Source organism: Acartia tonsa, chromosome 1 (assembly GCF_053477335.1).
Source record: "Acartia tonsa isolate MP-2025a chromosome 1, ASM5347733v1, whole genome shotgun sequence".
NCBI classification, from domain to species: domain Eukaryota; kingdom Metazoa; phylum Arthropoda; class Copepoda; order Calanoida; family Acartiidae; genus Acartia; species Acartia tonsa.
The window spans coordinates 53,040,252-53,058,680 of NC_137260.1; the positions used below are offsets into that span (position 1 = coordinate 53,040,252).

The following is an 18,429-nucleotide window of genomic DNA, read 5'->3' on the forward strand; positions in this document are numbered from 1 at the left end:
AATACGTTCTTTTTTTTAATGGAGACTTATAGCTGTGCAAAAAGCAACACATTTTTGGCCGTGCAAAATTAAGACAATTATATTGCCTTGTGTTATTTTTTTTAAAAGTAGGTGCAACACTAACCTCTAGAGGCTTAAATTTTGTTTCTACATCCAGTAATTTAGATCGATAGCTAATAAACTATAAAAATTCTCCAAAAATATAAGCAAGTATTTTTTACAATTCAAAATCTAAAGAACCCTTTTTAACCCATTCACAAACAAATATTTACACAGATATAATGCAAAAGGTCGTTCAAGAGAGGTGGGCCAACAGTTTCACGTATTCGCATACTCGCAAAATATTTCATATTTCGTAAATACACAATGGCGAAAATATTATTTTCAATAAAAATGTGATGTAAAAAAGAAAGGGATATTTTGTGCTTTAGTAATAAAAGTGTAGTTCTGAAGATTTTATTATGTGGTGGATTTTGTGTATGTGATGGCACAGCGTTCAAGATTAGAATGACAAATTGCATTTTATGTTTTGAATTTGCAAACTTTTATATTCAATGGACCAAGCTAAGATTAAAGCTAAAAAGGATGACAACATCCATAACCCATGCTTATTGACTTGAAATATTTTTTTCGAAACTATTTATAGTGCCTATAAAAATGGGGGTTAAATTTTAAAACTTTTATGTATCCGAAGTATCCCGTATGACGTCATATTAAAATATTCCATTGTCTACTTTTGTATACGCACTATAAAAAGATTCATATCTTTCAAAATATCAAAAACACATTGCAAACGGATGAAAAATTTATTGAGTAGTTGCTCATTAAATCTATAGGGAACGATGTTCTAAGGTCATAAAATTCTATAAGCAAAAAAAGTCGTCTATCTTTACTAGCACGGTCAAGACATTAACTTACGACTTCTTGGAGACGGATAGACAGATGGATAGATGAAGATTCGTTGTTAGAAAAGGTTGTAAGCAATGATAAGGATAAGATAAATAGAATCTTAATATATCTTTACAATTAGTTTTTATCCTTTTTGAGCACTGAAATGTTTAAAAAGATATATCTACGACTTATTCTGAAGACTGAAAAGGTTTACAATCGCATTGCGTTTTCTTAAAAGCTTAACTTCTTTTATCAACAGCTACTCTTCTACTTTTGTTAGTCTTTTTCCTATTTTATTAAAATTATCTATACATAGGTATAGAATGCTTTCTAGTGATATGTTTATACAGTTCCTCTTCTTTATACATTATTAGTGGCTTCGCTTCTAGCCCATAACGGCTTTGCCCCTAGTTGTTATCTTTTTACCCCAAAAAAATAGCTTAACGCCACCATTAGACCAGAATCTATATTCCATGAAGAGTAGAGCCCAATCGGTTTGGCGGTTACTGCCTCTTAAGCTTTATACAGACGTACGGACAGACATTATTTACTTTGTGTTTTAGATCAATATTTAGCACATATTTGAACTTTACATTTCATTTGTGCGTTTTATGGCGGTTTGTAGTCTTGCTTTTATTATAACCTATGTTTGTCGGCGCCAGACTTTAAATACTCGATAATTTTTATACGGGAAAACATTATTTATGGCTCATAAAAGAAGATGAAATATCTCCGACATTTACAAATATATACTTACAGCGTAACTAATCTATAGATTTGTATCTAACTTTGACAGTCTGTCCGTGACATTTAGTGCTCATAATTTGATTATGTATAGCTTTAAGTAATCTACAGCTGTTAGACAAAATCAATCACTCAAAAAGTGTAATTTGTTTTCTCGTATGGCTTTAAAACAGATTAATATCCGGAATTCTAAGCCATACTGAAAATTATGTCTAGCATCTTATTATATCCAATTTTCTACGAATAATAATATTAAAGCCAGGATTTTTAGCTCGTCTCTTCGGCATCTCGGAGCTAAAAAACTGAATTTAATCTCATAATTGTACATTTTATATCCGCGGAAAGCTGTTTATAATACGATGCGAGAAAAAAACTAACATTATTTAATCGTTTTGATTTCCACAGATTTTAATTAAGTTTGCTACGACCAGCTGAACCCTTAAATGAAATATTAGATATTTTAAACAAGTGAAGTTTAAGAAGTTATGTTATGACTTTAAACATTCATATAATTAAGAAAACAAGGTCATATTTGTTCAAAGGTAGCGCAGCATTAATAATTTAGGTAAAAAAGAACGGGTTTTCTAAATGTAATCAAATATTAACCATTATTATGGCATGTAATTTCTTGTTAATGTAAGTGTTTTTGTATCATCCAAAGAGTCTCTGTCACGTATGTACAGACTGACGTACATTCTTTAACTGTTGAGTAGCTGCGCTCCCCAAAATCTATATTTGTACCCATTTCTTCTTAACAGGAAATGATATACGGTGTCAATCTTAAAAGAGTTAAAACTAAATAGATAAGAAAGGGGTTGTGTGGGGGGGGGGGTGGAGGGAATTTGAAATGGGTAGTTATGAGTAGCGTAGCTACTTTATAACTAGGGTATGTCTAACGTCCGTCACTTCGTTCATTTAGTTAAGGACGTTTTATGGGTTCATCAAAATGCAAACACAATATATCTTACATTAGGTTTTGCATATTAAATGATTTAAAATACATACCAAATTTGAAAAGTCTTTAATTTTTCCATCCAAGCGCATTTTCTGATACAGAAATCCCCCCCAAAAAAAACAGATAAATACTCCAATTGATGTATTACATTTTACTGTTATTCTTTGATTGTTATTACTCTATTTATGATGAACATAGTTGTTCTTGTTATGGACACAGGAACTGTATCAGATTACCTTCCGTCAAGAAATTGGGGTATTTTCCCAATTATATATTAACTTCGGACAAAGAAAAATATTTTTAATTATGACAGTTATGTCCATTAACAGCGCAGCATATATTTATATATATTAAACTACATTTATGCATTTATTATTGGAAATTTTTTATATTACTTTTTCATAAATCAAATCTTGTTTAATTTAAAATTATTGTTTATTTCAAAGTTTTTAAAATTCGCCAAAGTAAAAGAAATCCCCATGCACTGTCCAAAATTATTCTCTTTTTTCAAGCATATTTCTTAAAACTTTTTCATAATTAACTTCAGACAATATTTTTTACAAGATTCGTTTGGTTTATTTTATAGCAATCCTTAAGTTATAAACAGGTGATCATTTGTATATTCTTATTAATTTCTATATTATCTTATTTATACCTAGAGCATTTGTAAAATAACTATTCTACAACTAATTAAAGACAACTGGGTAGTTTGTCTGCATGTCTGTGTCACTGATTTTTGTTGGACTTAAGGTTAAGCTGGCAGAAAAAAATTATTTAGTTTAGATTTTTTGCATTGCTGCGCTACTTATGGACATGATTGCCCCCTTATTTATATGGCAAGCTGCTTTACTTTTTACACTTTTTAATAGATTTTTTCTCTCAAAATTTTAAACGGTTTCTATCAAAAGCAATAAAATTGTAAACGATTTTTTGTAAACTTCCGCTGATATGCTTTGATTTGAAAGAATCCATTAAATTTTATTTACAAATTAAATCTTTTAAGAAAATATCAATATTCAAGCATTTTAAAAGGAAATAAAGGGTATAAGGTATTAATCAAAAAGTATTATATAAATTAACTTTTTAATAATACTTAGTCACAAAAAAATCGAAATTATATAATCTTAGCTTTTGTTTGAACAAAGACAATTTTATTAATGACTGGAGCAGCAACAACAAGTTTATAAAATTAGGTCATTTAATAGTATAGTGCAGAATACTAAAAGGTGTTGAATAGCATTCAAGGAGCAGTTAGTCCCATCATATTTTTATACCTTGGGAAGGCTCTTTAAAAATCCAGATGCGTATTTGCATTGTAATAGCTTTTGTACCACATTTTCAACACGGATGAAAAGCAGTACATCCTCCAGTTATAGAGTAGCTGCGCAACTTTAAATGAATGCCAATAGCAAGTTCTTAATGAATATTTGTTTAAATTTGGTGACATTTCTGATTATCGTTGAAAGGTTGAAATTTGAAAGTATGTTCTGTGTGGGAGGGGTATTCTATTTACTAACCAATAGTTTTATTGTTGATTCATTTGGACCACTTTAAACATCGTTTGATTTAGACCACTCTTTTTGTATATATTAGGTATGAACATTTCAAAGAGAATTTTCATTATCTATGAAAAAAATATCTATCTGCCTTTTTTAATACATTTTTTTATATGTGAGGGGGGGGGGCGGGGGTTGCTAGTCACATGTTAAGTTTGTCGGATATTGATATGCAGCAAATAATACTGTTGCCACAAAGATTATTAATTTTTCTTCTTTAAAAAGTTGCGAAGCTTAGATTTTGTGATAAAATGTCCATAATTTAAAACAACGGGTTCTAACAAATAATAAAAATCAAGACGGTGAAATCATCATTTTTAATTTATTCATTAAAATTTGATAAACAATGATAAATCTTTATTTCAGGTTTTATATAATTCAAATACAATAAACAAAATGAAGTGATTAAAATGAGCAAAGAAGTGATAAGTTAATTGGAAATTTCACAGCTGCAGCTTTTAAAAAAGAAGTTATGATTTAAAAGGGTGAAAAATAAAATGTTATATAATACTTCTAATAACCGTTTCCGGTATAGTTGTTGCCCTCGCAAATATGTCTAGAAAAGCGCCGATCCCCACCCCAAGAATCCTTCCTCCCGCCCACCCATTACTTCTCCCCAACTCTCATCTAGACGAATGTCCCCCCTCCGCTACCTTTCAGCGGTCAGCTCACTATAGCTTGGTAGACAAGGGGCGTGGGGGAACTGTGATTGGAATTGAGTGGGAAGGGAGGAGGCAAAAATTACGGGGGTTGGGCGGAGTAGGGGGAGGTAATGCTCTGTCTAACCGGAAGGATGTGGCCCACAGAGGAGACGGGTCAGGAAGTCAACTTAAAAACGGGAGCAAATTCCTCTCTGGTTCAAAGGATATTTCCCAGGATAAAAACAACATGAACAAGAACAAACAAATGCGCGAACAACAGAGTCAGCTGAAATCACTGCTAATCTCTGACCGGCCACTGAAGTACAGTGCAAGTGATGAGTGCACTAGTAACCAAGGATCAACTTCCTCATCGTCGCATAGCTCAAATAATGAAGAGAATGATGCTGATGGATCAATCCCAGATCTGATGGGTAAGTTTTTGAAACAGCGTATAGTGTCCAATAAAAAATGACGTCATACAATACAAATGATTAATGATAGGCCAGTATACATCGTAATTGACCAATGGTAAATTGTATACTGGCCTATAATTGGTCATTTGTATTGTATGACTTTTTTATTTATTGGACACTTTACGCTGTTTGTAAGTTTTTTGTTTGTATTGAATGTTTAAAGATATGGTTAATGAATATAGATTTCCAACATTTGAATCTTAATTGACTTTTTTAGGGTTTTTTAAAGGACCTATCATTGTATTTGCAGCACAGTTTCTTGAAAACAAAGCGTTTTCTTACGCCCTTCAGTACGCACTATTTCTCTATAAATTAAAATTCAAAATTATTAGCTTGCATTGTCTTTGGACAAAATTGAGCTAGGTTTTTTGAGATTATTTTTATAATTTTAGGTTTGGATCTGAGCACTCTGATAACCAGTGTAGAGCAGGATATCCAGCTACTGGAACAGCTGGAGGTCAGGACAACTTCTGGCAGGAGGGGATCATTACCTCTACCACTCTCATGTATTTCCTCAGAGCTTCTATCTCTCCCTGGTTATAGACCTTCCACAAGTAAGTTGTATTAATATCGCAGTTTCAATATAATTAAAATATAAAAGATTCAGGAATTTTAATGTGATTTTAACATTTTTGGATATGAATGGCTAGATTTATTTCTCGGTTCCTACTGTATTACACTTTCTTGTCTTTCAAAAGTAGGTTCAGTTTACTTTTGATGCGCTTATTATATTTTGAAAAAGAAAAAATTTACAATCTAATAATAGTTGTTTGGATTCTAGCTAACTTTATGACCATTATTAAACATGAAAGTAAATGTAAATTATTTTTGTGACAGCTTAATGTGTGTAAAAAAGCCTTATACCGCCGAGCATCGTAAACATAAGATTACGTCACTAAATAGCCAATATTATTTACTTTATACTGTCTGCTTGGGGATCTGACTTGGGTAATTTCGTATTTTAAATAACAAGTAAAGTTTTTTGTGCGAAGCTAAAGATTTCAAAAACTAATGAATTAGTTGAGTTATCCTTTAAAGTGAAGCTCCACATAGGTCACGGGATGGTTTTAGGCTATTGCAATTGTAGGTTTAACCCTTTGGATGGTTTTAGGCTATTTTTCTGTCCTCTATCTTCCTCTTTGAATACAGAGCTTCCTAGATGTAGACGCTATTTAATGTGAATAGGATTAAATTGATTCTAAATCAACAATCAAAATCCTAAAATTTCTGTATTGTCCTAAAAAACAAACATGTACATTCCTTGTGTGTATATATGTTTACAACCCCTAAGAAGAACCTATGACAAATCTTAGGAACATAAAAATCAGCTTTGGAAGTGATAGCCGCCCTTCTTCACTGCAAATATACCTGCTTCATTAGGACCCAGGGGATTTAGAAATTGATGTTCTTAGAAATTTTAAGTAGAACGGAGATGTTAAAAGGATTAATTTATTGATTTAATTTGTGTAGACCATAAAAAAAGCACTAGGATATTATTGATTATTTATTCTTTGTATTAGTTTTATCGGCATTTTTGACATCTTAAATTTAAGGGCAAAATTATAAATGGTTAAGCTTTATTTAGCTTTAGAAAAAAATGTATCTGCTTTTTTTATCCTTTTAAGAAAACAAGTTACATTTTATCAACTTATGTTATGTTATTCTGTTGACCAGTGAATCCGCCACTTAGGCCATATAGTTTTTTACTTTAGTTCAAAGTTGTAAATTGTCTTGTCTGGAAAAAATGAACAAATATCACCCCCCCCCCCCCCTCCCCATCCTATTTAAACTTCAAGGGTGCTAAACAGTAAACACTTAGTTATTTGTTGACAAGGACAATTATGTCTACAAATGGTACTGTCGCGAATCCGAGTATAAACACAGTACAGTAAGAATGGCTAACAAAAATATTACTAAGCTTTTCGGATTTATGATGGTAACATAATGATTTAAATATTCATCTAAAAATTATCAAATATTATCAATAAGGCATAGACTTTTATGTTACAAAATTAGGTAAAATCAAAGTAACTTACTAGCGGACGAACAAAATTTACTGAGCAGTTTTACTTTTATATTTTTTTATCATACATACAGTGAGGTTCATGGAAAGAAAACGAAGTAGAGGGTTTCGTCGAATTTTCACATTAGCTTTTGATATTTTAGGTTAGGTTAAATGTTAAAGATTGCCCAGGTGGGTTAGGAAATTGGCCCCGCAGGCCCCAGACGAAACCCGCTACTTCGTTTTCTTTTCATGATCCAAATATTTTCTAAATATAATAGGTATGAAAGTGAAACAGTATCTTTTAATTAAATAACCAATTGTACATGACTTTTTTAAAAATTCAAATGAAAAAATCCACGTGCTTTTTTCAACTACGCAGGTAAAGCTTGATTTTGAAAATATCCAAACATATGTCCCTAGCTTTAAGTAATAAATATTTAGGGCCTCTTATCTCATAAACGTGCAAAATACAGGAATTTGCGAATGCAAAAACAGTAAAACTTGAACCACCCCCGCAAATGCTAAATAAATGTGCTTTGATACTTTCTAGAAATAACTTATTGTCGCCAAAATACAATTGTCCACTTTTAAAATACTGAAAAATATGCCTAAAGATATTTGAATTATTGGATATATTATTACTTGGTTCTTACACCAAATTTTCATGTTCTCTAATAAAATGTAACACGTAGCGGGCTAAAATAATGACTCCCCCTTCCCCCCTTACCCCCCTCCTCTATTGGATGAACCAATTGACCAATAAATATTATGCATCCATTTATTAATATTAGACAATTAGGGACATAAGTAGCACAGCAACAACCAGAAAATAGTATTTTAAAGAAGAACCATAACGTCAGCTTTTGCATGAAATTTAGATTTTATTTTGTAAGTACATTTATTGAAAAGACAATTCCAAAATAATAATTTAATCGATAAAAAAGATACATTCAATATACAGTGATTCGTCTGACGAACGTACAGACAAGCAACAATAATAGAATAGCTACGCTGCTAAAAATATCTGCTTGCAGTGGCGCACTGCCCCACCACTACACCTACGCTTTACATTTTTAGCCAAAGCAAGAGATAAATATTTCAAAAAATCACCAAAAAAACTAACTTTTTTAGTATGACGATATTTTAAGAAATATTGGCAGATAAAAATGTTTAAAAATTGATTACATAGTTGCATGTTATCAATATTACTCCCACTTGTTCTTAATTTTTAAAAAAACTGATACCATAAATATTCTTTAACTTTTTTGGATATAAAAAGATTTTTTTTCAAATTTCTGATCGACTTATTAATGCAAGTAGTGGGGTGTAAGTATGTCAACTTAAATTTCAGAGCAGCGTTTTGTGGTTATTTAGTTTTTAAGATTTTCTTCATAAGCTTTAAACTTAATTTTCAGTATGGATAGGACAATGGTTGATGAATTAATTCTGTCTAGTTTGTCAAAGAACGGGGGATGAAATAGTGGAAGATTAATTTAACTGATATTTTATCTTCCTCCCGTTTTTAGTTTTACAGAATCAGTTAAAAAAGAAATTTTTTTCCTATTTTATGAGAGACAGGAAATAGAAAAAGGGGCGGGTCCGTCATATAAAATAGGGGGTTGCAATCACGGTGTTGCAACAATAACACAAATAACTTTTTTATTAAAATCAGTAAACATTATTTTTGACTTTTGATTAATTATTATTACAGCTACTTAATAACCAGTTGTAATTTTACCATTCAAACAGCCTCCTTCTGTGATCTATGTATGTTTTAACAACATTTTGGTTATGAAACCTTGTAAGTATCCAGTGATATATCCAATATTTTTTAGTATTTCTTATAAATTTTACATGCCCGTAACACTTTTTATAATTTTTCTGTGAATTTGCTTTTACTAGAATTAATCTTTAAAAATTGGGGTATAGTCCCTTTCGTAACATCGCACCTTATGGGGCGATTCTTCGTATTTTTCACAGTAGCCTTTCTCCTATGTCTAGCCCATGTGCTAAACCTGCGGGCCAATTACCTAATCCTGTGGGGCAATCACCTAACCCTGTGGGGCAATCACCTAACCCAATATAACCTAACCTAAAATAACCTATAAAAAGCCATTTTAAAAATACGACGAATCGCCCCGTGGCGATGTTACGAAAGGGACTATTCCCAAAAATTGTAATATAAAATTTTTGCGGCATTGCAAGCACACCACTCTTAATTGATGCAAGGGGAAATGGTATGGGAGGTAAGATAGGGGTAGGATATTTTGTGATTTCAAAGATTTGAACCTAGTAATAGTGTCTAACTTTTTATCTTTGTGACGTAACAAAAATCCATCTCTTTTTTAGGGGTTTCCTTTCCCACCTCCCCTCTCATCCTTCGATTTTTGTTACGTCACAGAGATAAAAAGTTAGACACTATTACTAGGTTCCAAAGATTTTGTCCTGAAAAACCTTTTTTTGAATTGTTACAAAATTTGATAGATTTTATAGATTGATTTCTTTTGTCGATAAAGAATAAAAACAGTTTTGCAAAAAATTTCATGATTAATAGAAATTAAAAAAAAAAAATTAATGGAGGAAATATCCCTTTAAAATAAAATCTAAGAGATTACTCCTTTTCCAAAAATGAACAATTATGTCCATAAGTAGCGCAGTAATAATAATTAAGCCGACAAAGTTTTTAATGAAAAATAAAAGTAAAGTGTTTACATTGAGAATAGAGAAAATGTAAAGGACGAATAGATAGCATTTTAAATAATCGAACAATTATGAACTTATATAAACACGCATTGTCAATAAATCACTTAAAATGACATTTCATGTAGCTCGTATAACATTTGGATTAGCAATCACATACCATCAACTTACAAAAAAACTAGCGTCAATTTACGCAAGTGACTTCGTGAATGGGATGGACATATCCTAAGACCCTATTTATAAAGTAGCTATGCTATAAAAGAAAAGGAAGTTGAGCTTAAATATCTGGTTGTCTAATCGTTACACTCAGCATGAAACCTTTCCTATAGGAAATTTTTTTACCTTAGAGAAATCATTTTTGATCTTCTATATAAAAATCTTAGTTGCGAAATATGATTAATGTACAAAAAGACAGAAGAAATAATCAAAATTAGTCAATCAAACCTCTCAAAGTACAAATAATAATTTATCCGCTAAGCTAATTTGATCGAAGATTTGAAGGGAAATACTTTTATGATTATGAAAGTTTCAAAAATATTTATTTCACATACATATTCTACTTTAACCTATAAAGTAGTAAGGTTTTATGTGTGTAGCTTAAGCTTTTTCTATATGAACCGAATTAGTTTTTCATTGTAGGTCTCATATATCTAGGGATAGTTTGAGGCTATTTTATTTTAAGATGTAATTCTTAGAATAATTTTAGCCTATTTTTTCCGTCCATCCCTAACTCTTCAAATAAAGAGCCCCTAGATTCTAGTGGTGCAGTATTATATAAATAAACATATGTATGATTGTTTCAGGTTCAAGAAAATACAGCGGGGAGTGGTCCCAAGAGGGAGCTAGCTCAGAATCCTATCCTGATGTTCATGAAAGCTTGCATGATGCTCCCCATACTCAAGTAAGCAGGCACACTCGCACAACATCTCAAGTCATCAGCTCCACCTATGCTCCTCCTTCAGAGTTTGGCCTGCATGCCTACAACAAGCAGCCATGTTCTGGTGCCGCTGAGCAGCCTATTTTAAATCCCGGTTACGATGCCCTGCTGTACCGCCGACTGTACAACAGTCCGCCCCCGCCGTTGCCGCCGAAAGCGGCTAGAGCCAGACGGAATTCTGACTCGGCTGTAAGTGATTGTTCACCGCCGTCGCCAATATCACCGGCAACTCCTGGTTCGCCTGGAGAGGCGATTCTGGCGGATAGACTGGCCGCTCATACTGCTGCTATTCCGAGGTATTCGTTTAATCTATCATTTTTACGCATCCATACTCAAATTATTTCACATTAAAGTCATACTAGAGACGTTATAAAGGGTCAGGCGAAAGACAACAGTTCATTTAAGAAATCGTGCTATTTTAGTTTGATCAAGACTATATTAAAAACAACAAAATGATGTAAATTAAAAATAGGCCTAGATGCTGAAAAAAAACCTTCCTCCTACCACTTACGCCTATCAATCTTTTTGCCGACATTGTGCTGCCTAAAGTCTTTTTTGTTTGTGTGTTTTTCTGCCTCCTAAAAATATTCAATTTCACTGATTTTGATCTAAATTTGAGGCATTGTTAGTCTTGAAACTCCCAAAAATATGAATATACTCAAATGAAGCGCGATATCTTAAAGCGCGCTTGTCAAAATGCCCTTAATACCAACTTTGAGCTTTATACTGAATTTAAACTCGATAAGGTAATAATTTTTTTTTAGGGTGTAGCTATTCTACACTACATATCCTTAATCTTAATCCATAATTTTCAAATTTTAATAAAAACATATTGTATCTTAATTAAAGTATTAAACACAATTGATATTTCTTTTATTTTAACCTAGAATACAAATATGTCACTAATTATTTCAAGTATCATTTCAAGTTAAGATTTCTATTATTTAAGTTTTATTAAACGCCAAATTTGAGTGCAGCCTCTGAAAATATCTGGTAGTTCTTGTATCTTATGGTGTTGGTAGGGTGGGCCTTTTACACCAGGGTTGTAAGGATAGGTTAATAAAAGATAGATTGTCTCTGAGATATGCTTTTTTTGTGACATATTCGTATATAAATGTAACAGGATATCAATGGGTCTGTCTGTTTGTTTGAAGGTTTTCGCTATGATTCTCCTTTACGGTGTAGCTTTTCATGGGTCCTGGGAAGGTTTAAAACGACTTTTAGGGAGGTTACCACCACCACCCTTCATGGAAAACAAGAAAGCAATGACATAGTCTAGTTCATTAAATTTAAATAAATCTCTATTGACCCCTCCCTGTATCCTTGCTGTATATATTTTTTTGCTTTACAGGTGAGCAAGTATGCAAACCCCTAAAATGGATGTGTGTGTGTGCGTGTGTGTATAGTTAGTTAGCAAGCCATTTTTCATAAACATATGTATTTCAAAACTGAATACATTTTTAGCATACATATAACTAGGACAGTTATATTAATAAGTTTCGCAGCAATAACATGCTATGCTAGCAAAAAAAAATCTAAAAAGAAAGTTAAAAAGAAAATACTGTCTATTAAAAAAAGAAAATTGAAAATAATAATCTATGTAAAGTAATCATTGATTAAATGTTCAATTTTTAAAATTGTCAACAAACAAGGCGGTTATATTAATGTTCCTTTAACGTCGTACTCCTAGATGTTTGTACGGACAACGGTCATTGCTTAGTAATAGAGTAGCTTCGCTACTAAACTGTTGTATATAAGCAAGTTTAACTTCCATACACCATACTAAATAAATTGATACATGTATGTATGTAAAGAAATATTTAAGACTAGCGGGTATGCTCCTTGAGGCCTCCAGTAGCCCTTGAATGGTAGGGGGAGGTGGGTCGACCCCCACCCCCATTATCAATTGTAGTGAAAAAAAAACATATTTTAAGGGGCGATTTCTCTTTGGACGGTTGAAGTATCCTCCCCAAAAATAGTTGTAAACCTTCCAAGGATCTATGAGAAGCTATATTGTAAAGGAGAATCATATCGGTTCAGTGGTTAGCAAGATCCTTTGGTACAGACAGAAACACACAGATCCTGTTACTTTATTATTAGGATTTCTAAGCAACATTGATTAAGCTTACTCTTGGGATTAATATTTCTTTTCAAATTTGGTTCTCCTTCAAATATGATACGAGTAAAAAAAATTTCAAATGTAAAAAACCGGGTTTGCTTTTCAGGGAAGTCTACTGTCCCCTGTGTATAGCTGTAGTGCACAACCCTGACCAACTACACACACATCTCCTTGCCTCCCATTCACAGGATCTTCACCTTCTACGACATCAGGTATGGGTTATGGAAGTCGATGAAGTCCAATGCTGACAAATATCAGAAAAAATTTATTTTGCAATTCCTTTCTTAGGTAAATTTAAGACAACGGAACAGTATCTGCAAAAGGAAATAAAGTTACTTTATTATTTTTTAAGTCTTATTTTCAAATGTTATTAACTTTAATTATTACAAAATGTTCTAAAATGTTATTTTGGGGAAAACCGGGGGAAAAATAGTCATAAAAGTAAAGAAGCTTTGCTTGTTTTTCATTCTTGCCATAAAAGTTATTTTGACAATATTTAAATTTTTTAGGATTACGAAGATTTCGAGGCAGAAACGTGTCCTTGTTGTGGTGCTCAATTCTTAAAGGTAAAACTTTTCCGAAACCGGTTCTTTTCCGCTTGATTATGATTTATGGATCATATCATAATTTTTTTATATAAAAAAAACAGTATACGTTTATTTGCACAAGATGGTGCAATGATAAAAGTAAAATCCACTTATCTAAAAATTTGTTTATTTGAAAATTCAGAATAAGATTTATTTTGTTATTTAAGTAGATTGACATTCCCCACGCCCCCCCTTTTTGGTTAAACACGGGAAATCTAGATATGTCTTTTATTTAAATAGTTTATTCAACTTTTATGATTCATCAATATAAAGGACTTCTCTAACCTTCTCTCACTTCCCTTTTGTGACCCAAATTGTAAGAACTGAATTCTAGTATTATGTAAAGTACTTATTTAGGAAAATTGGAATTTTCATTTCTAATAAAAATACACAACCCCCCTCCTTTACCCACTTCTATTTTTAGGCCTTAAAATTTTACTATAAAAAGGAGACCTCACCTTGAGTAAAGCAGTTCAAATTGAACACTAACGAGATTCACATCTCAGTCTCCTCTCAACACACAAACTAGGCAAAAAAATATATATATAAAAAATGGAAGGCATTTTAGATTGGACCGATGCCGAACTGGCAGCCTTTTTAGAACTACCTAATGAAATTATCCCTCCCCAGGATTTGGCTCACTCTAGTGAGGGTAATTGCTTTATAGACTCAAACCTAACTAATCTATTGGTAACAGTAGATTTTATTATTTTATTTAAGTCAACAATTCGGCCTAAGGCAAGTAGGAAAACTTTCTTTGCAAAAAGATTGCAAAAGGTCCAGGAAATAGTTGAAACCCAGAATAAATTTACAGGTTTTAGACCTTACTTCAGATATCTAATAACTTTATCAAAATCGGATCCTAAGATCCAAAGATTTATGCTTGACCAATGTACAGAATGTCTTTACTCTTTCTATAAAAATAAAAACCCACTATAAATCTATGTATGTTTTCTTTTCCATGTATATATAATTATAATATTTATTTAACGTTTATATGCCATTTGCCAAATAAAAAAAAAACTATAAATCTATTTATGTATCTAATGTATGTAACTATAATATCCATTTAATCTTTAACCTATATGTAAATAAACTATGTATATATTGTAAAAAAAATCTTAGTTTCTTATTAACAACAAGGATGATTATTTTCATTATAAGTAGCACCCTCACCTGTTTAGGAAGATACCAGAATTATAGGACTGAGTTTTCAACTTCTATACACTAGTCACAGTTTTTTTTTCTCACTCTTGTGTAACTCTGGAAGGTATCTCACTTTGTAGGCCTAGAAGAAAATAGGTTTTACTATCACAAAAGAAACATTATTACTAAATAGAGATGGAAAGATCTTATTAAGTGTCCAGGGTAATCCCCCCCCCCCTCCGTGGTTTTTGGAATAGCACGGATTAATAGTTGTTTAGAATATCATGCAAGTCTGTGTATACCTTAAACCATTACAGTGACATTTCCCCCTTAAATGAACCAACAACCAAAGTATAGAGAAACACATTTGTACCTTAAGCTAGGGGGTGTGTCGCAATCATGTGGTGCAACGTCTAAATTCCTTTCTAAGCAGAAGGGGGTGCTATGTATTAAAAATGTAAATATTTGTACTTTTACTTCTGTACTCAATATACTATATAGTGCACATGTATACATATAAATATTCTAAATTGTTCTGTGTTTATAATCCTCTTAAACCACAGTGACATAAAAAAAAAGTGAAAATAGACATAAGAAACTTATAGTTACACAAAGTAACAGGTAATAAAATGTTATAATGAATAAATTATTTTACCATTCAATTTGTAAAAAAAACGAATTCAGTAATATTTTATCAATCAGTATGTTTAAAAGAAAAAAGTATAACTATTTTAGGTTAATACTAATCTAGAATAAAATACACCAAATTCCCACTGTGTGTTGAATTATTCGAATAGAATTCATGCTGTGTTTATCCTATTATAAGCACTACTCATCAAAATATAAAAACAAATTTGAAAGTACTGAGACAAAATTATTTTGCGTTTTATAAAAACTTATATTTAAATGGTACATTAAAATCTTATCTAAGGAAATGTACATAATTTGCGTATTTAACTTAAGTTATGTAAAAAAAACTAACAAATATCGCGTCTCAGCATAAAAAATTAGCGAATTATCGAAAATAAACTTAAAAAGTTTTGTTCTCACTTCTTTTAATCTAAGTATATCATTTTAAATTCTATGTAAAAGGGACATTCTACGAAAGATAAAAAATATATACTTTATAGTTAAACAATAAACATATTTATAATCTTCTTATTCTGTGATAAAAGAGATGGAGAAATAAAATACACCCTTACTTATATATGTAGTAAACAAAACAAATAACAATTATAAATCGTATAAATGCATGTTTATAAAAAGTCGCACTCATAGTAATACGTAAAAAATATAATACATGTAATAAAGTAAAGATACTAGTAATTCTAATTGAAAAAATATATCAAGTCATGACTAAGTAGCAAAACCTGTGTAAAACCATTGGTGGAAATTATCTTTAGTTTTGAGGGTAAACCCAGGTTACTTTACTAATTTGTACAAAAAATTTACATTTTAATACATATATATATATATTTCTATATACAAACTAGATTACTAGATAACGTGTATCACCAAACCAAACAAACCACCAATCAATTGATAAAGCAATCAATCAATCAATCAATCAATCAATCTACAAAATATCTAACACCAAATCTTAACATTAAGACAGGTGTTCTATTTAAAAAAATAAAAATTTTGTTTCGAACAATTTTGTGTTGTATCGCAAAATTAGCACTGTTTGGCCTAACGATCGCCATTCTAATATATAATCCAGCACTTATAGACATAATCGTTAAATTAATTCAGGAAATATTTGTCACTATAAAATCGTTATTTTTACACATCAAGAATAAAGTAGCCCAACATGTTTAAGAAGGATAAAAAGGAAAAAACCGAAACGGTAAACTTAAGAGAACTATCCACGAAACTAACTGAAGAATCTCAACCTGAAACATCAGGTGAAAATCCGGATAATCATGATTACGTGGAATTTGAACGAATTACTGATAGAGCGCAAAGGTCCAAACCTACTACTCGAGAGAGCTCGAGAGACCGCTCAGGTAACCGTGGGGAACCACTACAGGATATAATTGAACGTCTCAAGGGAGATATGGCTTTCACTTCAACCATGGATAACGGTCTGGGACGTATCCTACTCAGTAACATTGCTCAACTGAAAGAATTGTCGAAGAAAGCTAATATACCCTATCTCGACAATCTGGACGAAACTATTGAAAATTTCAACGAATACAAAGACAGCGTAAACGAGCAAATACACAACAAGGTAGAATCTCAACTTGATAGACAGACCCTCAGTTTAGATGATATACTTAACCAAAAGCTGCTTGACCGAGAGCTTTCATACCATGACCAGACAGAGACTATCCGACCGCCAACCAAATTCGCTAAAAACGATGTCCTCAATAATGCAGAATCTAAGATAACCGCAGCCAACAACTCATTCCCTACGAAAAGGAAGTTTAGTGGATCTTCCCATCCTTCTCAACCATCCGTAGTTGAATTTCTCACCAACATGAATGCGGCTCAAAGGAAATGTAACCTTAGCGAAAGAGAGTTCACCGAGTATCTCAATCTCTGTTGCACTGGTCCAGTCTTTGATACCGTCTCCTGCATGATTGACGCAGGTAAAACACTGAATGAAATATACCAAGGTCTGCTAATGGCCTTCGATACCAGATTGAAACCCAAAGTGGCCAAGAAGGCACTTGACAAATATCAACCTCCAATTGGCGCCACGCTTAATAGCGTATCTACTGACATAATGAAACTAGGACAGAGAGCCTGTCTTGGGTACCAAAAGGGCACTCAAGGGGCAGCGTACGATGCTCTTTGTATTAATGCGCTATTGGAAAGCTTGCCTGATTCAGTACAAATACTGGCAGATAACACCTATCACGAACTGAATAGTAGGCTTAACAGGATACCTACATTCGCTGACCTGCTCAGGGCACTGGCTAAATACGGAGAAAGCATTGATAAGGAATTTCTGAAATTGAAGAGATCAAAAGATAGAAGTGATTTCAGTCCCAGGTTCAACCCCAGAGCCATCAAAAGCGCGCACATATATCAGATCAATCGAGCTCCGGGAAGAAAACCAGAACAAAAGGATATGAAATATAAAGATTTTAAGCTCCAACCGAGGAATCAACCAAACCGTATGCCCAGGAACAGGAGTCAGAAGGTGTATGTAACCACACAAGAAAACAATTACCGAAACCAAGGAGGTAATCCATACAACTCCAATAGAAACAATTACAATAATGGAGGGTCTAGAAATAATTCATATGGAGGAAACCGTTATAATGCTAGCAACCGTAACTCAAACAATAACAGTTATGGAAACGGATATCAGACTCGTAGAAATAATAACCCCACAGGACAACAAAACAAAACTGGTTTAGCAGGAAAACTCTACTGCCAACTATGTGGAAAAACTGGCAGCCACAAATCATCGGACATATGCTACGAAATCAGGGATGATAACGGATGCATTGTCGCCATGAACCCTAGCCAAGGTAAATGCGGAATTTGCAAGAGGGAGTCGGGCGAAAACCTGTTCCATCCTGAAGAATTCTGTCCCAATAGGCCTATTATGAAGAGACTCAGGGCCCAAGGACTTCTGGAGTGGCCAGATCGTGACACCCGAGAGCACCTGGCAACACTCCGAACTGGAGAATTTAAGAACCCACAATAGCAACTACAGACTAT

General features: G+C 32.6%; 1 protein-coding gene across 1 annotated transcript in view; it reads left to right on the forward strand.

Annotated features, from left to right (window-relative positions):
- Positions 1 to 4,510: 4,510 nt before the first annotated feature.
- The window catches only part of LOC145331154 (uncharacterized), a 34,180-nt gene continuing 20,261 nt past the window's right edge, over positions 4,511 to 18,429 (forward strand). Inside the window, exons 1-5 of the mRNA XM_080175782.1 lie at positions 4,511 to 5,218; positions 5,653 to 5,814; positions 10,769 to 11,198; positions 13,128 to 13,233; positions 13,531 to 13,587. Of these exons, the coding sequence (XP_080031908.1) occupies positions 4,699 to 5,218; positions 5,653 to 5,814; positions 10,769 to 11,198; positions 13,128 to 13,233; positions 13,531 to 13,587 (1,275 nt within the window). The 5' untranslated portion in view covers positions 4,511 to 4,698. The remainder of the gene's footprint in view (positions 5,219 to 5,652; positions 5,815 to 10,768; positions 11,199 to 13,127; positions 13,234 to 13,530; positions 13,588 to 18,429) is intronic.